This window comes from Poromitra crassiceps (genome assembly GCF_964638095.1).
Source record: "Poromitra crassiceps genome assembly, chromosome: 27".
Lineage (NCBI taxonomy): Eukaryota > Metazoa > Chordata > Actinopteri > Beryciformes > Melamphaidae > Poromitra > Poromitra crassiceps.
This window is the reverse complement of record NC_139650.1, coordinates 5,413,942-5,438,174: the sequence shown is the minus strand read 5'-3', so window position 1 is coordinate 5,438,174 and position 24,233 is coordinate 5,413,942. Positions and strand designations below refer to the sequence as shown.

At 44.2% G+C, this 24,233-nt stretch overlaps 1 protein-coding gene across 1 annotated transcript in view; it reads right to left on the bottom strand.

Annotated features, from left to right (window-relative positions):
* Nucleotides 1-18,145, bottom strand: part of ccdc3b (coiled-coil domain containing 3b) — a 29,899-nt gene extending 11,754 nt beyond the window's left edge. Inside the window, exons 1-2 of the mRNA XM_083661900.1 lie at nucleotides 17,520-18,145; nucleotides 8,122-8,296 (exon numbers count right to left, since the gene is read on the bottom strand). Coding sequence (XP_083518026.1) covers nucleotides 8,122-8,296; nucleotides 17,520-17,887 — 543 coding nt within the window. The 5' untranslated portion in view covers nucleotides 17,888-18,145. The remainder of the gene's footprint in view (nucleotides 1-8,121; nucleotides 8,297-17,519) is intronic.
* Nucleotides 18,146-24,233: the final 6,088 nt, after the last annotated feature.

The following is a 24,233-nucleotide window of genomic DNA, read 5'->3' as shown; positions in this document are numbered from 1 at the left end:
TAGTCTGGCTCTAGGTAAAGACTGACATAATACATAGTCTGGCTCTAGGTAAAGACTGACATAATACATAGTCTGGCTCTAGGTAAAGACTGACATAATACATAGTCTGGCTCTAGGTAAAGACTGACATAATACATAGTCTGGCTCTAGGTAAAGACTGACATAATACATAGTCTGGCTCTAGGTAAAGACTGACATAATACATAGTCTGTCTCTAGGTAAAGACTGACATAATACATAGTCTGGCTCTAGGTAAAGACTGACATAATATATAGTCTGGCTCTAGGTAAAGACTGACATAATACATAGTCTGGCTCTAGGTAAAGACTGACATAATACATAGTCTGGCTCTAGGTAAAGACTGACATAATACATAGTCTGGCTCTAGGTAAAGACTGACATAATACATAGTCTGGCTCTAGGTAAAGACGACATAATACATAGTCTGGCTCTAGGTAAAGACTGACATAATACATAGTCTGGCTCTAGGTAAAGACTGACATAATACATAGTCTGGCTCTAGGTAAAGACTGACATAATACATAGTCTGGCTCTAGGTAAAGACTGACATAATACATAGTCTGGCTCTAGGTAAAGGCTGACATAATACATAGTCTGGCTCTAGGTAAAGGCTGACATAATACATAGTCTGGCTCTAGGTAAAGACTGACATAATACATAGTCTGGCTCTAGGTAAAGACTGACATAATACATAGTCTGGCTCTAGGTAAAGACTGACATAATACATAGTATGGCTCTAGGTAAAGACTGACATAATACATAGTCTGGCTCTAGGTAAATACTGACATAATACATAGTATGGCTCTAGGTAAAGACTGACATAATACATAGTCTGGCTCTAGGTAAAGACTGACATAATACATAGTCTGGCTCTAGGTAAAGACTGACATAATACATAGTCTGGCTCTAGGTAAAGACTGACATAATACATAGTCTGGCTCTAGGTAAAGACTGACATAATACATAGTCTGGCTCTAGGTAAAGACTGACATAATACATAGTCTGGCTCTAGGTAAAGACTGACATAATACATAGTCTGGCTCTAGGTAAAGACTGACATAATACATAGTCTGGCTCTAGGTAAATACTGACATAATACATAGTCTGGCTCTAGGTAAAGACTGACATAATACATAGTCTGGCTATAGGTAAAGACTGACATAATACATAGTCTGGCTCTAGGTAAAGACTGACATAATACATAGTCTGGCTCTAGGTAAATACTGACATAATACATAGTATGGCTCTAGGTAAAGACTGACATAATACATAGTCTGGCTCTATGTAAAGACTGACATAATACATAGTCTGGCTCTAGGTAAATACTGACATAATACATAGTCTGGCTCTAGGTAAAGACTGACATTGTCTGGCTCTAGGTAAAGGCTGACATAATACATAGTCTGGCTCTAGGTAAAGACTGACATACTGTAGTCTGGCTCTAGGTAAAGACTGACATAATACATAGTATGGCTCTAGGTAAAGACTGACATAATACATAGTCTGGCTCTAGGTAAAGACTGACATAGTCTGGCTCTAGGTAAAGACTGACATAATACATAGTCTGGCTCTAGGTAAAGACTGACATAATACATAGTCTGGCTCTAGGTAAAGACTGACATAATACATAGTATGGCTCTAGGTAAAGACTGACATAATACATAGTCTGGCTCTAGGTAAAGACTGACATAGTCTGGCTCTAGGTAAAGGCTGACATAATACATAGTCTGGCTCTAGGTAAAGACTGACATAGTCTGGCTCTAGGTAAAGACTGACATAATACATAGTCTGGCTCTAGGTAAAGACTGACATAATACATAGTCTGGCTCTAGGTAAAGACTGACATAATACATAGTCTGGCTCTAGGTAAAGACTGACATAATACATAGTCTGGCTCTAGGTAAAGACTGACATAATACATAGTCTGGCTCTAGGTAAAGACTGACATAATACATAGTCTGGCTCTAGGTAAAGACTGACATAATACATAGTCTGGCTCTAGGTAAAGACAGACATAAATCTCTGGTAAAGAAAAGGGTTCCACAACACTCTGTCACAGCTATGCGGCACTTAGAGGCGAGGAAAGTGCTCAAAACCCAACCTAGGAGGAAGGTGAAAAATGAGCCCCAGATGCGTTTGAATGCATGCGTGTCTCGCTGAGTGTGAGTCCAACGCTTCCACACGGAGCAGAGTGAAACATTGATGTCAACTCCCTCCCATCAGATAACCACTGCTGTGGCTTTTGAGGAAATGTTAAAAATGTGCTGCCGGCTGCCGGCCCACATCACTGCTTAGTACATTAGCTTGTGTAATATTAGCTCCCCATGCCCTCTTACTTATGTCCTATAGGGACCTCGTATGGAATGTTATACTGCAAAAGGCCCAAGTTTAGGAGCAGGGCCCAGTTGCACAAAGCACCTTAGGTTAGGACAGGGATACTCAACTTTGCTTTGCCCGGGGGCCACTTTCGTGAAATGATAGAAGGCCAGGGGCCAGTTTATAAACAATCAATATACATTTTTCTGTAGCGGATTGTAGGTTTTTGGGGTGTCAGCCGGAGTTTAGTCTGACAATGTTGTGCACACCGGATAGTTAGTTGGGTTAAGTACATACATAAGTGCCTGGGTAGCGAGCAGACGGCGGTATTTGACAATTTAGCAGCTAAATCATAGATTATTGAAAGATATTCCATATTCCAGACTGAAATGCTATAAGTATTGGGCAGGAGTATTGGCCAGAATGACATGAACATTTGGACACTTATTCAGCGGGTATCTTGCATGTTGCGTTCAGGTGCACTGTAAATTCCATCGCGGGCCACACAGGGGGCGCCGCGGGCCGCCAGTTGAGTATCACTGGGTTAGGATTTCCCTTAGATTCAGAGTTAAGGTGTCCATAAAATAGAATCGGCTGCACAAAACACCCTTACACTTTCTCCATAAGGTTAAATATTTAAAGGAAAACATAAGCACAAGATTTAAGGGTGTTTTGTGCAGCCGATTCTATTCTTTTTTTAGTGGGGGGGGGGGGGGGGGCATATAATGACTCAACTTTATGCAATTTGACATATATTCAAAGACTTTGGGGGGTCATTTAAAAACATTACTAAATCAGTTTGTGTAGCTCAGTAATCTCCCACTTTATATTATTAGGGTAACTACTGTCTTTATTTCGAGATTTTTTTTGGTCAATTTGTGCTTTTGTTCACTCACTTATACACTCACTTCTACTCTACATGTAGCTGTTATACTGCTGCCCCTTTTCTTGAAGAAGAGCTCAATCTTGTCTGCTTCACTGAAAAGAAATCTGGCATAAATTCACATAAAAAGACTGCCAGTATATCCACAGGTGAAAGAGCCTGCCAACATGGTAAGAGCTCTTTCAAATACAATGCAAAACTTTCTAAATCCTTATATCGGCATACATTTCCACAAAGGAAAAATAGCCTATCACTCTGGAATAGCTGGAAACATACGACAACGTCAGCCTCGACTTGGGGCGTTGCCAACAACAGCTAGACATATATACTCAAACGTCAGCTTGACGAGGGGGGTCGCAGCGGGGGTCCACAGCAAAATTAGTCACTATGATTTCAATGACTAGAATTTAGCCCAAGGAGTAGTCTGACTGCCTGGAAGCAGGCTGTGGGTCCAAGCTCTGCCATTGGCGCCGACCATTTATGGATTTCCTTTCTATAGTCGCTCTCCGCTGTGAAACAACAACGCTAGCTCGTTGCGACACGACGAAAATGGCAAGTTTTGACGAAGATTTGGATTGTGCAATAAAGCAGGCCTGCTTGTGCTTGGTACTTTCGGTGGATGGTTGTAAAGATAACGGAGCCTTTTTTCGCCGCTATACCAGAGTGAGAGTAAGTCTCTCCTGGAGAGACAGTCGGGCAAGCGAGACTACCCAAGGAGAGAATGTCGTGCATATACTTTAATAACTTTCACTCTCTGTTATATACTTTCGCTGTTCACGTCAGCTGCATCGAGTCATATTTTCGGGGAGCTGCACGCCAGCCGCGGCGCAGCCCACCAGCGCCTACTGCGAGGGCTTATCTTTCTATATAATCTCCCAAAAATGACCTACGTATTGCATCAACCCCCTGACTGAAGATATGGCTAGGGTTTTCTAAAAGAAAAAAGGAAAAAAAGTGGGGCACGCCCCCAGACCCATCCCCCCCCCCCAGGCTTGAATGGGCATGACGCCACTGGTCCCATCCATATATTCTGCAGACCCAGGTATGAATTTCACACAGATGTAGACACCTTCAGTCAGTTCCTGTTTCCACTTCTACAATGTCCTTCCAGACTAAGCCCCTGTGTGGACAAATACTTGGGTAATTGCCCTTGAAGAGGTCTGGAGCCGAGATTGAGATCTGATCAGCCACCTCTCACAGACGTAGCCTACAATATAGACCTGCCTCTGAATGGCAGACTGATAAGCGTTTCTGCTATATCAACATCACACAAACTCTCCAAACAGGGAATAGAACACAGCATGTCAAGCTTATATAACACACACACACGCACGCACACACGCACACACACGCACACACACGCATGGCAAGAACACCAGTAATAAGAAGCTTAAGGACGAGCAAGACTACTGGAATCATCTGTCATCCCTGATGGAGCTCAAACGCCATAGAAACGAAAACAAAACATGAAATGGATCAAGCCTCGCGTTGTGTGAAGACGTTGAGCCCTAACCTAAGTGACATTTTCCCATCTCAGGAGAGGCTTGTTTGAAAATGTTTTGACGGAAAACAGATGCGCGTCTATATCATTTGTGCATTAAAGCCAAACTAAGTCTGACCAAGTTAATTGCCAACTATAATCTCTACAGCATGTGAGCAGCAATTACCATATGCTGAGCACATGAAGATTCAACATTTGTTACAGCATAGATGGCAGATATTTATATATATTTATATCTGTCTTCAGGCATAGAATTAGTTACGTACTGTCCAGCCATCCTGGCCAGTACAGTGTATTTGCTATCATACACACACACAAAAAACTGTTATTCCAAATAACAAAATCTTGAATGGTGAAAATGAACATGTCTTTGGTTGACCCAGAACCGCGTGTTAAATTGCCTCTATGTCCATAATGCAGGCTTGTTACTTAGACTTGCATGGTAGAAAGTGTTCTGATGTGAGTTTAGGTCAGGTTGTGCGGCACTACCAGTAAAAAACAAATTGGTTGTTCTTTTGCTAAGGGGAAGACTAATCATAGGAATGATGTAAGAAGGCCGCCTGGATTCCAGCAGCGCTGATAGCTAACAGCTCTGTCATTATAATTACACTGACCTAAGCGTTATATGAACCACGTTTATTATTCTCTTTTGCCATGACAGAGTTTGCGCTTTTATGAGTAGTCGGCAACTGATTGGAAACAGGCAGAAGAAGAAGACTGGTCTAAAACGGTGAGGATTATGCCAAAGCTTTAGATTCATTAGAGGGAATAAGGCCGGGGTGCGTTTGATTTATACACTCATACACAAATGAACAGTGCTTCCTTGTCTTCTCCTAACTCAGCTAGTGATTTCTTACATTGCAACACCCCCCCCCCCCCTCCCTCCCCGCCAAAAAGAAAATGCATTTCATTCAGCATCCCCCAGAGAGTGAGCCTGAATTTTGCATTGTCAATTGGTTATAGATGGGTGCAGGTGGAGGTAGAAAGTAACCCCGGTGTAGCTACCGGATCTACTCGCCCCGACCACATCGCCTCGCTCTCCCTACCGGATGTGCTCGGCTCAGGGGTCGACAACTACAGATGAAGTTAAACTCTCACAATATTTATTTTTCGAAAAGTAAGGCTCGTGTTTATGAGAAATGGCCCTGTAACACTTGAATCAGGATCACTGAATGTTTGTATGATTCATTATTTTAATGTTCCCAAATGTCCGATAACATCAGTAGCTTAGCTTGCCAAGCTGTCGGACATTTTGCCCACGTTAATCCCACGTGTCCGACGTACAGCCAATCACAATGTGTGCCCGAGCCGATCTGGTAGGCGAGCCGAAATTGCAGCGACACCGGAACACGTTATAGCCAATGCTGGCTAGCAAGTTTAGTTGGTTTGTTTTTGGCTGAAGAAAAATACAAGTTTCTCTGAATATGTAACGCCCGCTCACTCTCCAGCACCACGAGTGTTACTTGAAAAAATGTTAACATTAACCAGATTGGCCGACTCCTGGACGGTCTGACAGGATTACCTACTGTGGATGAATGACCAGGCTACCTGATAGAAACCAAACAAGAACCTGAAGGCGTAGAAATCTTTAGATGCCAATAACTGAATGGGCATGTAGTCTACAAGACTTGAAATACAGATGAGTTTTGTGTCATGTGATCCAAAGTTCTGCCTAGCCAGTGGCAGACAACCAAGTATTAGACTTGGGTTAGGCTAACGTTACTGTAAACGGAACAAAAGGCTAACGTTATGTCTTGACGGCAAACTGTACTTCCATGACTGGATAAGTAACCGACATGATATTTGAAAGTGTTTGTCAACCATTAAGTTAACTACAGAGGTGATTCATCATGTTTGTCTCCAAAATTTCATGTGTTTTGCCTCCAGTGAACACCGTGACGTATACGTATTTGGGTGGAGCGAGCAATCGTTTTGTTTTGCTGTAAATATCTCCACCTGTGTCACATCACTACATTTTGCCACCCATCTATGGGGATAAGAAGAATACACCACCATGACAACAAAATGGACCCAGAAATGCAAGTTACATCACCAACAGCTCGTAAAAACAAACAAGAAAACATGATTAAAATGTTTCAGGGTGGAATTTTCCTTCTGACTTCTTCTAACTATGTCTGAGCAAACCGCAACAAATTTATGTTTCCCAATAACAAGATATTTCCCTTGCAAGCTTCACCATAGTCTGTCTTTGAAAACCACTGAGTATGTTTTTTTTTCTTTTTCTTTATTCGGAATTTTCCCTCATTTTCTCCGCAATTGCATTTTGTCCAATTTCCCCCTGCTACACCCTCTGCCGATCTGGGAAGAGCCGTAGACTAGCACCATGCTTCCTCCAACACATGCGCAGCTGCCAGCTGCTTCTTTTCACCTGACAGCGGGGAGCTTCACTGGCAGGACCTAGCACGTGGGAGGATCACGCTATTCCCATCAGTTCCCAGTGTTTCCCCTACCATTCTACAGGCCTGGCGGGCCCGCCAGGCCAACGACGCCCCCGCCAGGCCAGAAAAGGAAATGCAAAAAAAAAAAAAATCTCCTCTCCCCAAAATTTCAATAAACCCTTATGGCATATTATTACAATACAACAATACTGGTGTTGACAGTAATAGAAGATGCCAAATCATTCAAAACAATAAGCATTTTGCTTTTAGGAGTGCGCTGTTCCAAAACGTGTCAATGTGTGTCATTGCCTGGGAAACGCACATCCCATAACACAACTGTTCGCATTGCATCCCATAATAGTATGATGATACTTGGGATGCCATTGCGAACATAGATGCGAACAGGTTAGCTAAAAGTTTAGAGTCGCCAGCGATGCTAAACTTACCCGTTGCGGTAGCCTGTTGCGGTACCCCCGAACAGGTTAGCTAAAAGTTTAGCGTCGCCAGCGACGCTAAACGTACCCGTTGCGGTACCCCCACCGTTGCGGTCGGGGTACGTTTCGGAATCCCTCCAGGCCTGAATTTTTTCCTAGGGGAAACACTTGATTCCCTTCCGCTCCAAGGAGGCGCTAGTGCAGCGACCAGTTACACCACCTGGCTTCCCACCCGCAGACACAGCCAATCGTGCCTGTATGGACGCCCGACCAAGCCGGAGCGAACCTGCGACCCTCGTGTTGGTAGGCAGGGAATCTACCGCTACACTACCCGGACGCCCCCACTGAGTGCCATGTTGAATCCATTTCTATGCAGCACAAGACTTAAGGCTATTAGGGATGTCAATGCTTCATTGCAATCTTTTCCCCAAAGCAAGGGAAACCACAATGGATTTCCAGCAACTGAATCAAAGTGATTGTTCTAGTCTGAAAGAGCTGACTGGAGTGTTCCATCACCACGCACTAGCCATCTGTGTTGTTGGTGCTGCTGTTGATGTGGCTACGCACCCGGCTGTCCTCCTGGGCCTCCCACTCCGGGGTGAAGGTGTGGACCTGAGTCCCAGGCGTGCAGTTGGAAAACTGGAAAAGGCTGGCGAACATGCGGTGGTTGTCTGCAGTGTCGGGGAAGATGGCGTCCTGGAAGTTCACTCCATGAGGGATAATACTGTAGTTCTCATCCATCCTGCACGGGAGAAAGGGAAGAGATGGCATCGACACAGCTGTGAACAAAGGCACAACTGAACACACAGGCAAACACATAGGCAAACAGTTTCACACACACACACACACACACACACACACACACACACACACACACACACACACACACACACACACACACACACACACACACACACACACACACACACACACACACACACACACACACACACGTGAATACACACACTCAACTCAACATTTGAAAGCAAAGCAAATGACACAATCAGGGGCGGAGCGACCCTATCAGCCCAGAGGGGGCGAAGCTCTTAGGGGGGCCCCATCAATTTTTTTTATTATTTTTTGCGCGAAGAAAAATTTGCCTTTTTTGCATGTTTGAATCGGTTTTAGCCATATTTAGTGGAATATCTCATTTTAAACACACCAATGTTATTGTCTATTGATTGAATTCCTCTCACACTCACACCACTGACTTTATTAAATAAAGTCATTTTAAGTCACAACTGTAAAATAGCTGATAGCCCCTATATCCGAAAACACAATTTGTCACTCATTGAGCCAAGTAATATTATGTCCAAGAAAGCCTACAGTGAAGCCACTTTACAGACAAGCTTGTTCTGAAGAAGAAAATGAAAAACACAGGTTGCCAGCCGGGCCCGGTGGCCTGGCCTGGCCTGGCCTGCAAAAAAATAAAAATAAATTATGGGCCCCCCTGACGAGTGGGCACCGGGGCGGGCGCACCCTCTGCCCCGGTGTACGCTCCGCTACTGGACACAATCCATCATCTTTACGGAGAAAATCTACTGAAATTGAAGTAATTGGTAATTGAAGGAATTGAAGGATTTTTCTTTTTACTATTTTTTCAAGATTTCACTGAATCTGAAATACAGAAATTGTGGCTAATTAAGGCAAGGCATTATAGAGTAACAATCTCAGTATTTTTGGCAGTGATGGATTATGCCTCTTGAACAGCACTGAAGTGGAAAACATGCTACAACGTCAAAACCCTCGCCGTATGCGCCGCAGGTGTGCAGCTCCCTGAAAATGTGACTCCACGCAGCTGACGTGAACAGCTGACGTGAACAGCTGACGTGAACAGCTGACGTGAACAGCGCAAGAACAATATTCCCACACGGTCACCATTAGAGAATGAAAACACACCCAGTAAGACACTATATACAGTAGAGGGACGTCACAATGCAACAAACCCATATGAATAATATTGCATTCTCAGTATCTTTTCACTGTATAATTCATCGTTTAATTACACATTAGCCCTAAAAAATGTATCAGCTGTCCATGCTCATTTCATTCAGAGTACAAATATCCTATGTGCAGAAGATTGTTCAAGCTTTACTTGATATTTTTCTTTTAGCAGTCTCTGTCTTGTTGATGAAGATAAGTCTGGATTCTGGAGATGAGTTGCACTCGGGTTTAGTGTGTGCGCGCGCGCGCGCGTGTGTGTGTGTGTGTGTGTGTGTGTCTGTGTGTAATCCAGCAGATTAGGATATTAATTTCAATTTCAAGAGTAAGGTAGGCCATCATTAATATGTAACATATTACAATTTGAAAGTAACTTTCGTCCGTGTGTGTGTGTGTGTGTGTGTGTGTGTGTGTGTGTGTGTGTGTGTGCGCGTGCGTGCGTGCGTGCGTGCGTGCGTGCGTGTGTGTGTGATCTTCTTTTTTAGAGAACTCTGCATCAAAACGTATTATCAGCCATTAACTGAGCCAGGAGGAACACCCCAGATGATTGTCCGGACACGTGCAGAATTGTCTACAGACACTTTTATTCAAATTCAAGCATTGTGTGTGTGCATGACTCAAAGCAGCGAGTTACAAGCCAGGGGGATTTAGTGCGTATGGTTCATATCTCCTCTCGCTATGTCAAGTGTGTGTGCGAGAGGAAGTGTTCTCCATGCATCTGGATTCCATCTCCAGTCCCTCGAGGGACATCAAAAGTTTGATTATCCCTGTCATCAGAGACTTCATGTGTGCGGGTGCACGCGCGCATGTGTGTGTGTGTGTGTGTGTGCGCGCGCGTGTGTGTGTGTGTGTGTGCGTGTGTGCTTGCTTTGCTTGGACTTTTGGGAGGTGGAGACGACGTGATGTTTTGCTTCAACAAAACGGGTCAGAGGGTGAATGTAAGCAAAGCGGCGAGGAGGTCAGCAGGAGTCGTGGATCCAGAGGAACCAGAGGAACCAGAGGAACCAGAGGAAGGGGTCTCGGACTGGACTCATACACTGACTGCAATAACAGAAGAAGAGCTAACAAGAACCCTATGAACTAAAATTAAAACACAAGAAGCGAGAGAGAACCCTTCTCCACACACAGGACACATCTGTAGTCCACAGATGTTTTTTTGGAATCCACTAATATCTTCAGGAAGCCAAATGTTCCCCATGCAACACAACACACATTGTTCCCAAATCTGACTTTGTGTGGCTCATTTGTGTTCCCAAAATGAGGACTATTTGGATACTCCGATGTCTAATGTAAGAATGCAACAACTTGAACCCGCTCTTGAGTAGAAGACATTTCCGTCGTCGCCACTGTTTGGGTTTCGCAACACTTTCTTTTGATAGAGAGCTTGAAGATCTTGAAGGAGTCAGATGATGCGGGTTCAACTTTTCATAGGCCAAGTTCAAACATATGGCACGGACAGACAGAACGCTCCATCTGTCTCATTTAACGGTCCCGGGGGAGATCCGCAGTTGCATTTTTCCCCCCCCCCCTCCGTGCTCAGCTCCGATTCGTCCTGTCCTGGGAACTTGTACTGGTGATTGATTGGGGAAGGTTATTTTGGTCTGAGACAATGTTGTTAGGGCTTTTATTACAGGAAGTGGAAGTCCGCTGGAGACTACGATGAGAACTTTTCAGCGTTGGCTTGCTCGTGCGATGTCTGGGACTCAGTGTTGCAGAGACGCCACAACAACAACACTGTTTAATAGTAACGTGTTTAAAGTTCACGAGTGGGAGCCTTGAATTACAAAAGAGGCATTTAGTTTGAGCAATCTCAGTTCTTGCACCCCGAATGATGGGCAGCTTCCATGAGATCTGCGGTAGTTTAGCAGTAGATTCCCTGCCTACCAACATGAGGGTTGCAGGTTCGAGCCCCCGTGTTAAATGGTAAATGGCCTGCATTTATAGAGCGCTTTTATCCAAAGCGCTTTACAGTCAGTAGGTACATTCACCCATTCATACACCGATGACGGCAGGTTACCACGCAGGGTGCTGGCACACCAATGGGAGCAATTTGGGGTTCAGTATCTTGCCCAAGGACACTTCGACATGCAGACTGGAGGAGCCGGGAATCGAACCACCGACCTCTTTTATCCAAAGCGATTAGTGGACGACCCGCTCTACCTCCTGAGCTACAGCCGTGTTACCACCGGTTTGGTCGGGCGTCCATACAGGCACAATTGGCCTGGTGTGTCTGTGGGTGGGAAGCCAGATTAAGGTTCTGGTCACTGCACTAGCACCTCCTGTGGTCAGCCGGGCGTCTGTTTGGGAGGGAGGGGAACTGGGGGGAATAGCGTGATCCTCCCACACGCTACGTCCTGCCGCTGTGAAACTCCTCGCTGTTAGGTGAAAAGAAGCGAGTGGCGACTGCTCATGTGTCAGAGGAAGCATGTGTTAGTCTACATCTCTCCCCAGATCAGCAGAAGGGCTGGAGCCACGACCGGGACAGGGAATTGGGGAAAAACTAGGGGGAAATCCAAATAAAAAAGAAAATAAAAAAAGAAATGCAAGTCAGATTTTATGATCCCATAAAGTACAAAGGAACCACAATATATCTGTGAGGGTTTGAGCGTGTTGTTGATCGATAGCAGTGACTTGATGATGACTTCAGCAGGCACTGAGATTTCTGCCTACAAAAACTCCCTTTCCATACTTTGTTTTGGAACAAAAACTGGAAGACAAACTCAATGAGATTCTGCCGGATCTGTGCTCTAATTAGCTCGCTGATTTGCTTCTACTGGGCATCTCACGCGATACGCGCGCTTGATTCCTAGGCTCACCGAGCTGGCCGTGTACAGCTTGCATACGCAGTTCGGCCGCTGTGTGGCCTCGCCTGCTCTTGTGACATCACTGATGATGATGTCACAATGTCTATGACATCATCAGTGCCTATGACATCATCAGTGTCTAGCTTTTGCTAGTGTCCTCTAGAGAGAGAGTGGCGTCAGCGGAGGACCACAATGCGAGACTCATTAGCCAATGAACAGCCAGGAATGGGTCTCGCGCTACTTTTGCATGCTAAAATAAAGCTGATAATGTACAATTTGATTCAGGGGATGAAAAACCCTTTCAGAGTACAACACAAACTGTCTATTTTCCTGCAACTCTGACAGTGCTGCTTAATCCAGAACCTTACTTCATGGAACTCTTGAGAGGAAAAAACTGGTCCATTAAAGTAAATGGAGATGTCGGGACTCTTCTATCTACACGGCTCTGGCTTTTGCTACCCTTTAGCAGTTTAGTATTGTAGCATCTTTTTTGCATTGGTTTATTGCCTCCTGATTATTAGCATGATGTCTGCATGTTAATGGGGCCTGTTTGGTTTCAGGGAGTTTTCAGGGGCTCGCCTGGCTGATTACAGGGTGAAGGCCCGGATGTCTTCACCATCACAACAGGGGGCAGCAAAGTAGTCCCAGGGGTGTAATTAACTGAAATTGGTTACAGTAGAGAGTATATCATCTTACGTAAAGCCTTTTACGTGTAGTTTCCCTTACAGCATCCTTGTGTGTGTGAGTGTGTGTGTGTGTGTGTGTGTGTGTGCGGTCGCGCACGGGTGGGTGCATGTGTGTGTGTGTGTGTGCATGTGTGTGTGTGTGCGTGTGCGTGTGCGTGTGCGTGTGCGTGTGCGTGTGTGTGCGTGCACGATAAACATAGTGCTATCATTGCTCTTGGCACTGCTGCAGACCCCCATGCGGGATAGCTGACTATTTTGTTTCAAGATGGCTCAGGAATGCCTTTGAAAGACCACCTCTGAATAATCTAACTGCTAATGTGTTTAAGAGGAACAGGAGAATGTGAGAAACATCAGTCAGACGACCTGTCTGCACAGGTCCATTTCACCCAGCAAGTAGACTGCATTCGTCCAGCAGAGGTGCCTGGGCAGACAGGTGCCAGGTGGTCTTTTGTACCCATGGTTGGTGAGCTGCTAAGACCCCTGAGTGGTGGTCTTTCTGACCCATGCTTGGTGCGCTGCTAAGACCCCTGAGTGGTGGTCTTTCTTACCCATGGTTGGTGAGCTGCTAAGACCCCTGAGTGGTGGTCTTTCTTACCCATGCTTGGTGCGCTGCTAAGACCCCTGAGTGGTGGTCTTTCTTACCCATGGTTGGTGAGCTGCTAAGACCCCTGAGTGGTGGTCTTTCTTACCCATGCTTGGTGCGCTGCTAAGACCCCTGAGTGGTGGTCTTTCTGACCCATGCTTGGTGCGCTGCTAAGACCCCTGAGTGGTGGTCTTTCTTACCCATGGTTGGTGAGCTGCTAAGACCCCTGAGTGGTGGTCTTTCTTACCCATGGTTGGTGAGCTGCTAAGACCCCTGAGTGGTGGTCTTTCTTACCTGGTTGGTGAGCTGCTAAGACCCCTCGGTGGTGGTCTTTCTTACCCATGGTTGGTGAGCTGCTAAGACCCCTGAGTGCACATTCTTTGTAGGTGCACCTTCAAGCTGTTGGGAAGTGTCTGGCTCTGTAATTGCACTGGCTGGAATGCATTAGGTTTCCTGTATAACAGCCTTGTTCCTGTCCAACACAAAGATGAAGAAAGCTGCCAAAAGACTTTTTGAAATGTGAGTGGGAGCTTTGCCATTCTATGAAATATATTCCAACCCTGACTATAGAAATCAATATAATGAAGTATGAAGTGCACGGATACTAATGAAAAGTGGATGTCTACAGTACGTCCCCTGCCTGATTGCTCCCAGACTCCTTCCCTCCTCTCATCACTGCTCTGCACCGGTCAGCACTGTCACTACAGGTCAGCACTGTCCCTACAGGTCAGCACTGTCCCTACAGGTCAGCACTGTCCCTACAGGTCAGCACTGTCACTACAGGTCAGCACTGTCCCTACAGGTCAGCACTGTCCCTACAGGTCAGCACTGCCACTACAGGTCAGCACTGTCCCTACAGGTCAGCACTGCCACTACAGGTCAGCACTGTCCCTACAGGTCAGCACTGTCACTACAGGTCAGCACTGTCCCTACAGGTCAGCACTGCCACTACAGGTCAGCACTGTCCCTACAGGTCAGCACTGTCACTACAGGTCAGCACTGTCACTACAGGTCAGCACTGTCACTGTTTTCCTTTGTAAAGAAGGCCCAGGAACACATGCAGTCACAGGTCAACACTGTCACTGTTTTCCTTTGTAAAGAAGGCCCAGGAACATGTGCAGTCACAGGTCAACACTGTCACTGTTTTCCTTTGTAAAGAAGGCCCAGGAACATGTGCAGTCACAGGTCAACACTGTCACCGTTTTCCTTTGTAAAGAAGGCCCAGGAACACGTGCAGTCACAGGTGAGCACTGTCACTGTTTTTCTTTGTAAAGAAGGCCCAGGAACACGTGCAGTCACAGGTCAGCACTGTCACTGTTTTCCTTTGTAAAGAAGGCCCAGGAACATGTGCAGTCACAGGTCAGCACTGTCACTGTTTTCCTTTGTAAAGAAGGCCCAGGAACACGTGCAGTCACAGGTCAGCACTGTCACTGTTTTCCTTTGTAAAGAAGGCCCAGGAACACATGCAGTCACAGGTCAGCACTGTCACTGTTTTCCTTTGTAAAGAAGGCCCAGGAACACATGTAGTCACAGGTCAGCACTGTCACTGTTTTCCTTTGTAAAGAAGGCCCAGGAACACATGCAGTCACAGGTCAACACTGTCACTGGTTTCCTTTGTAAAGAAGGCCCAGGAACATGTGCAGTCACAGGTCAGCACTGTCACTGTTTTCCTTTGTAAAGAAGGCCCAGGAACACATGCAGTCCAGGTTTATATTCTACTTTTAGAAACAAGCAGGCGAACACGTTGCATTTTGTCCAAAAAACAACACATTGACTGAAAATATCAGCTGGCATCACAGAGCCGGATGATTCTGAATCATAGAGGCTTCCTAACTACAAACAAGGCTAATAAAGACAGTGAGTATAAATTGTTAACTACACTCAGTGTTGTAATCAAGTCACTATTGACTCAAGTCTGAGTCGAGTCTTGAGTCCCTAGTGTTCTAGTCCAAGTCTGAGTCACCAAAGAAGAGTCAAGAGTCGAGTTCACCTTACCTGAGTCTGACGGTATGTCCCGGCGGCTATATTTTATCCCAGGATGGTGAAGGCATAAATGCTCATAAACAGCTTAAATGTGCGAGAAATGGAAAAATCGTCGTCAGCAGTCCCTGCCTATGCCAATACTGTATATAATATAATATAATATAATATTATATTATATAATATTATATAATATAATATAATACAATACAATATAATATAATATTATATAATACTGTATAATATAATATAATATAATAAAATGCCAATACTGAATATACCCATGTGCAGTTTCAGATTGACTCGCTGGGGAGATACATGGGTTCAGACAGGACAGGCAGAGTTAACTTCATTCTATGGTAGGATGAGTGTCAATCCACATGTAGGTGGAACACATGTGCCTGAGCCTGCATGAAATTGAATGTCACAGTAGTAATATAGCTACCAGTACCATATGGCAAATTATTAGGGCCTATTACAAAAAAGAAAACAAAGAAAACAAAAAAGAAGTCTTTATCAATTAACAAGTCCGAGTCCTCATCTCCAACTTCCGAGTCTGAATGCATGAAGCTCAAATCCAAGTCCAAGTCGAGTCAGGAGTCCTGAAAATGAGTCCGAGTGCTGGAGTCGAAGTCCGCCTCGACTACAACAATATAATTTAATAATATAATAATATTAATTAATAATATATACTGTATTTGTCCAAATTAGTTTCAGACTTTTTTCGTTATAATGACATTTGACAAATGTGTGGGTCTGTGCTAGCAGAGTTTCATGACAATATATTGTATGCTGATTCTCCTGAGTCTCAAGCACATTCTCATTCCAGACACTCTCAAGCACAATGTCACCCAGGGCAACAGTCACACTACATTCTACCACCTTTAACATAGAGATACTATTCACACACAGCCTCGTGATAGAAATACAGAAATAGGCCACTGACTGCACCACTGCTTTTATCTTCAAACTATGGGGGTCAGTGACGTTTTAGGGAGCAGGGCAGGGGGGGGCGTCGCGTTGTGTTGAAAAGTGGTGGGGGCACAACGGGGTCAGATGGGGGGTGGGGGGTGGGGCGCTGCGTTTTAACGGTCTGCAACATATCAAGGTCAAACAGCATTGTGGGAGTTTGAGTTGTCACCTAGAATGAGTCAACACAGTGGCCCCACTTCACCAGTGAGGTGAGCTGTCTTAGATTACCACTTGCACTGTTTAACACGCATGCACAGTCACAGTGTGGGAGATGAAATTCAGCCCTCTGTCTGTGCAGCAGAAGCAGAAGACAATCGACAGGCTTCATTTATTCCGGATGGGAGATTATAACCCCCCCCCCTCCATTTAGGCAATGTAATGGGGGGGATCTGTATAAACGTAGATAATTACTGAGAAACATGCCATAAAGGTGCATTGAAAGAGCCTAGGCACTTTCAAAGTGGGAGGCAGGCCTATCCTCAGGGGGGGCTCCAAACAGTTTCAGGGGAGGCTTAGTTATTGCACAGTTATTATCAAAAGGAGATCACATAGAATATCCTAAATGAGTGATTTGGTTAAAGAGATAGTTCAGAGTTTTGAGGAAGTTTACTGTAAAACAAAGATCTGTTGGTGTAGTCTGAAGCCTGTCAACAGCAATATCATATCTTCTTGGCTCAATTTGAGTGGCAATATGCAATGGGATCAAATAACATTATTATTCGTGATGGGGGGGGCGTGGCTTGTCCAAGCTTTGTCTTGAGTGCGGGGAGGCCCACAGTCTCAGACTTTGAAAACCTGCAGAGTTGACAATGAGAAAATACTCACTCAGCATAAAATCCACAAGGTTGACTACTACACAAGTACAGTCATGCATTTATGCATCGCATCCAAGTCAGTCAGTCCCAGCAGCTAATAGCAATATCCAATATCACTGCCCTAAAATATAACAAAGTAGTAGAAACAACTGAATTGTTGGCTATACTTTTCCCCGCGGCTCACCTTAGAAAGAAGTAGTAGGAGTTGTTCTCGGTGACACTGTAGGAGAAGCAGGGGAAGTAGCCCAGGCCGGTGACATTAAACCTGGAGCCTGCGGGCACCTCCAGCATGCTGCCCCACGCCTGGTCGCACAGCAGCTCGATCTCCGCGGAGAACAGCAGGTCCGTGTCGTGCTGCCACGGCAGGTAGTTGTACAGGGCGCTGTACGACTCCTTGTGCAGCGCCAGCACCTTGGCGAACACGATGATCTCCGCCAGCTCGGCGCGGCACGCTTCTGTCTGCGGTCTCCAGTCGTGGGCAAGCTGGCATCCCCGAGCCCCATCAGGACCGCCGGCCGCTGCAGCCAGAAGCAACGCCAAAATAATCCACATGATCAGATGATGATGGGTGACGGACGAGTGAGCCGCACCGAAAGTTTTGTGCTGGGGATGGATGGATGGATCGGATGGACGCAGGAAGTCACCAAACTGTAGGTTTTCTACTCCATACGCCTGCTGCTGCACGCATATAGACTAATGCAAAACTGAGTATTCTAACTACACTAGGACGAGTTTAAGATGTTGAACCTAATATAACGGAGAAGGTATTGTTGCCAGGTTGTCTTGCTGTCTGCCGTCAGTCCTCCTCCCTCCTCCTCCGCTCACGCTGTTGTGATCAGACTGGATCAGACCAAACACTTCACCAGCATCCCCATGCACAAACTTTGCCTCGCACCTTTCAGAGGAACCATTCGCAATTTAGGCCGGTGTGTCGAATTTCCAACTTAAAATCTAACGGTACCGAAACAATACAATCCAAGGTCCTATACGTTGTGAGATTAGGTGACATCAATGTAGTCCAAATAAAAATGACTTGAAGTAGGCTATATACCCAACAAGAAAATGACAAATTAAAGGCAAATTAGAAAATGTATTTTATGAAAGATCATTGGCGGCCCCTAGTGGTGATGCAAGGAGACGCAGGAGTCATAGTGGAATAGGTACATTCAGAAGACTTTATTCATCCCTGGGGGGAATTATTTCAGTCACAATTTCTCAAATTCAAATTAAAATGTGCAAGAAGTAAGAATGAAAGAACATGTTGAATATTACAATAAAAGACAGGATTAATAAAAGGTTAAAAAGGATAAAGTGAGTGTGACAGTACTAATAGGCTTCTATTGCACAACCAAGAAGTAATTTGAGGAGGTGATTATTGTGTGAAAGTGCCCTAACCCTACCGTTCGCCAACATATAATTTCTGTAGATCTGTAAATGTGCCAGTGTTAACCAACTGGCTATTTTTCCACCCAACTGTAGTCCCTATGGCCAGGTGTTATTAGACAGATAGATTTCACATGCAAAAGTGTTTCAAAACTAAATTCAACGACGAATGATTGTATCCCACACTGGCTTGCACATTCGAGATGACACAATGTGCCTCTAGGTGGCAGTGTCATCAAGCTGCAAGGCATACGCTTAGAATCCTTGTTTGTCCGTATTGCCCACTGCTTCTGATGAAAGGGAAGACTATTAATTGTTTATGATTAAAAAAAAACATACTAAATCACCACATCATATTTTACAACACTGTGATGGCAAATTCAAATTTGAAGTCAGTTTCAAATTAGTTGAAGAATTTTAAAATGTCCTGACATGGGGAAGTCACTTTGTGTTTGTTGATTAAGGATTATCACTTCAAAATTGCTGGTCTAATCTGTAAAATCATCCACTGGTTTCACACAAACATATTCAGATTTCTTCTGTGGGCCATGCGCCAACGGACAGGGTCAGTGGCAGGTGGGTGGTGGTGTGGCAGGTGGGTGGTGGTGCATCTGACATCACTGAGTTATAGCTCACTAGATTGCACAAAAACTGCCTCTTCAGTGCATTTGCCAGTAGCCTAATTCAGTGGTTCTCAAATGGGGGTTCTTGAGGGGGTTCCAGGGGGTCCCCAGCCAAGAGGGGGGTAATTTATTTTCGCTATAATTCCATTCATAAGTAACACAATGACTATTGTGGTCATGGCTTTTATACACTTTCTGTAATGAAACATCTAACAGCATCAATCTTATTATCATATGGGGGACCGTGGGACAAAATCCTATCAAATGGGGGTCCGTTGTCTACCGTAATTTCTGTCAGTTTAGGGGTCCTTCATGTGAAAACATTGGTTTCTAACTGCAGTGGCTTCCAAATGCAGTATCACAGTTCTCAGGAAGAACCTATTTTGGAGGAGCAAATTAGACTTGTGATCTCGCAGCAGCATCTGACATTTTCTCTATCTCTCTGTCCCTATCTCACTCATTCACTTTGCCTAAATGCTCTCTCCCCTTTCCTCAGGACAAAAGCACACACACTCCCCGCTGTCCCCTGGGGAATGTTGTTGAGATGGAGGAGGAGGTGGGCGTGGTGATTCCTCAGGTAACACTAAGTGCCAGCAGCCTGTTAGGGGCACAACACTGTAGTGTGTGAGAGAGCGAAGATATGGCTGCACCACTGCTGACTGTGATGCTGATGATTGGCTACATCTGTGAGGGAAGTAAGTCAGTCAGTCAGACTTTTCCCGACACAGACTGGGGAAATAAATGACCTTCAAACTGCAGTCAGCAGGCATCTTGGTAGTAAAAAATTATGCATTTTGTGTTTATCTGTTTGTTTCATAGCACTGCTGAGAAAATCCACAGCGGCCGACTTCCTTCGGCCAGTGAGAGAGAAGCGAGCGTCCGAGTGTTTTCCTGAAGGCTGCAGCTCAGAGGTCCACGAGACGGAGGAGCTGATGGAAGCTGCGGCGGGCAACGTGAGTTCTGAGCCCCGTATTTGTCGACGCTTCTCAAAGTGACATTTTAGTCTTAAGTGCGGAGAATTTCTGAAATGTTACTCCCACTTTCAAACTGAAAGCAACTTATCAAGTTTCTTAAAGCTAAGAAACACTCTTACACGAGAAGTCTCTCAAAGGGGTTAAGAGTTACCAGTAGGCGCCGGAGATGGCACTGTCCTCCCCCAGGATGTGCTGCATCACCTCACACAAAGTGGTTTGGCTGGGGAGTGTGGATATCAGTTATAATATGGATTATAAGTAAATAGGGTATAGGACTGGGTAAAAACCACCACAGGTGTTTTCAGTTATAATATGACTATAAGTAAATAGGTCAGGGCTGGGTAAAAAACCACGCAAAGTGTTTTCAGCATCTGCAAATTCCAAATCTGCATCAGCGAAGGAGCATCAAGATTGGTTTCCTGTGGTGATCAGAGATCAGATCAGAGAGTCTTGGCTCTCTTGTCTTTAGGTTTGGGAGATACAGTACTTGATCATTTTGGCAACACTTCACAGACCAAGGACATAGCAATAATATATATTTTTTTTTTCTGTGGTTTGGTAGTCCCTTTAAACTCATTCTAAGTCAAGATTTCGTACTAAACAACACTGAAAAATATAACAACAGTTTGGGTTATTTTCATGTTTGAAGGTCAACTGAAGGATCGCAAGATCCTCTGTAGAACGAGGAAATTCTACAAAAATGCGCTCAAATGCAAAATTGTCAGGCTGTTTTTGTGAGTTCTTCAAAAGTTGGCGTTTTGGAGATGCATGGTTTTCATCTGACACCAGCGGTGGGGCTGCGATAAGAACGACGATTCTTTTAGGATTAATTGTTCATACTGGAAAATCTTTTGTGTAACTTCTCATTTTTCAAAACAAAATTCAATGTCAGTAATCACAGACAATGTCAACAGGAGGATTCTATTTAAAATTGGCCGTGGTTCTTTTTGGGCAACAGGGAGAGATTTTATCCGAGTGAAACTAAACAACACTTCCAGAAAAATCCGTGTCATTGCACGGACTTAGCGCTGAGAAGCGCTCCTGTGTTCGTCCGGGATAAAGTGTAACCTAATCGAGCAAGTCACTGAGGCGTTTACCATCACTGTGCTCGGACATAGCAGGCTTGCAATCTGAAGACAAAGTGAAGGCAGGCCATTAACATGGACTTTGTTACTTAGTGCACCTGCTGCAAATATCAGATGACGAGCATGAAAGCCAACAGAGATGTGGAATGTGATCAACTAGGATTTCAGTCATACTATAGGTCCAGGACATTGAAGTATATGTTGTTTCTTTGTCCTGATGTAAGGCATAAACCATTTTCTCATCAGTGGGGACCTCCACTGAAAAACATAGCTACACCGATTGAAATCGGAGCCGATATTGGTGGTGTATTATGCACCGAGTTTAGGTTTAAATAATGATTGAATTACAACTCTCATTTACAGGCGGAGAGTTCAAACCTGCAGTATAGGCCTGCTGGAGGTGGTAAGCAAGGAGGGAACTCAGTAAGTTGTGACATACATGATTTGGAAATACTATACACATCTCTCTCTCTCTCTCTCTCTCTCTCTCTCTCTCTCTCTCTCTCTCTCTCTCTCTCTCTCTCTATATATATATATATATATATATATACACACATACACACACACACACACACACACACACACACACACACACACACACACACACACACACACACACACACACACACACACACACACACACATATATATACATATATACATATAGCCTATACATACATACATGTGAGAACATGTGGGCAATGTTTCTCTGTTCTCTCTGTTTCAATTTTTGTCCCACTGATGATGTCACAAGTGATGTCACTTACTTGAGCAATTGTTTATTGTGACATCACTGATGATGTCATCAGCTATGACAGCTGCAGGGCCAGCTCGGCGAGCTGCAGGCCGTGCAGTGGGCAAGCTAGAAATCTCTAGGCTCGCCCGCTGTGCAGGCTCGCCATCTATATATATATATATATATATATTTATTTATTTGTATGCATGAAGTTTATGTTTAGAGCCAGTGCAACACACCCACCTGCCTAAAAACACCTTTGTTTTGCTGTAGCAGCACACTGGAAATGAGGCTGTGGTGGATGAAGGCTCTGGGATGTAGCCAAGAGGGAGAGAGCAAGAGGACAACGCTGATGCTGGGTGGAGGAGAGGGAGAGAGCAAGAGGACAACGCTGATGCTGGGTGGAGCCAAGAGGGAGAGAGCAGGAGGACAACGCTGATGCTGGGTGGAGGAGAGGGAGAGAGCAAGAGGACAACGCTGATGCTGGGTGGAGGGAAGTTTTCCCAAAACAGAGACATTGGTGCTAAAATGCTTTCGGGGAAATTGGATAATCTGATTGTGAACAATATGATGATAGGATTAATTATTTGTTTTGATAATTCATGCAAACTCTGCCTTTCATAATAATTTCTTAATTACTGGTGATGAAGTATCTGAATGCAGGAATTATACAACTGTAGGGGTGATTTGATGTAAGAATGAACTGAATATCATGCCTTTTCTCCTTTGTTCCATGGATTTAAGATGCCTGATGATATAGCCTAAGAGTAACATTAAGAGTAACATAGTTCATTTGTTACTTCCAGTCACTATTGTTGTATTTTAGGTACTTAATTAACCATTACGTTGGAAGTAGAAAAATAGGTCTTCGTTCTTTTAGTCTAAAATATAATTGTGAATCTTTTGTTGACACCTTTGTGCTTCAATACAGGCCCATATCCAAATAATAGTATTTTTCATTTTGTCATGATTTTGATCATACCATTTTGTAAATTTTGTATCATTTTAAAACTAGCATTAATAGCCTAATATATCCCATTAGACCTTTCATGATGCGTAGGCTACACATGTTAAGTCCAGACTAACAGTACTGTATCTCTAATGTGAGTAGACCATTTTTATAAACATTTCAATAAAAGCATATTGTATCCATGTTTGCTCAGTTTCTTTCAATTCGATTTAAATAGCACATGGTTGAAACGCGGATTAAGAGCCCTTTTCTTTAGTGCGTTGACTCTGCATGTGCTCACAGACAAAGGATATCATTGTCCTCCATGTAGAATTTATTTAGTAGCCTACTCAAGATAACTCAGGACACACACACACACACACACACACACACACACAAACACTTGTGGTGTGTGTGTGACCATGTAGCCCAAATGAAACTTAATGATCAACTTTTCAACATGTCTACAGTTAATATTCGTAACTGTTAAATGTACATTTGAATGCTTTTTGTTCCCATGTCACATGCTGATCACGGGCTTTGCTCCTTTTTTAGACCTACATAGCTTAGATCAGTGTGGTTCAATGTGGGGTCAGGGACCACCAGGGCTCCTTGAGGGGGTTCCAGCCAGAACCCCAGAGTAGTGAGTGTGAGAGTGAATTGATAGCCTTCAGCATTATCTTATTTACAGGAAGTTCACACAATTAGAGAATGTCTTCCTATTTGTGTGACATATTTTGACATATTTTCACTGTTATGTCTCTGCCTAAACAATAGAGATAGTCATTGAAAGAATTCTGGACAAAATCAAATCTAACAATAGCTACAAACAAATATTCTGAGATTTGGATTCAAGAGCTAAAATCTTATGGGATGGATGGAGTCTGTGTAGTCTCGCAGTAGAACGTTGAGGCAATGAGAGGGGTGAAAATACACATAGCCTACCAGGTACAAGACAAGACCTATAACTGGTATATTTAAATGGATAATTTAACTTTGTGACATATTTCCAATTATGTTTTTTTTGTTTTCATGTTTTGTAGTTCAACCATGGACATATCTCAGTGAGTTCAACAGGCTGCTCAAGCTACTATATTAATGCTGCCTTCAGGTGCTCCTCATAAGTAAGTGGAGCTGTATTGAAAAAT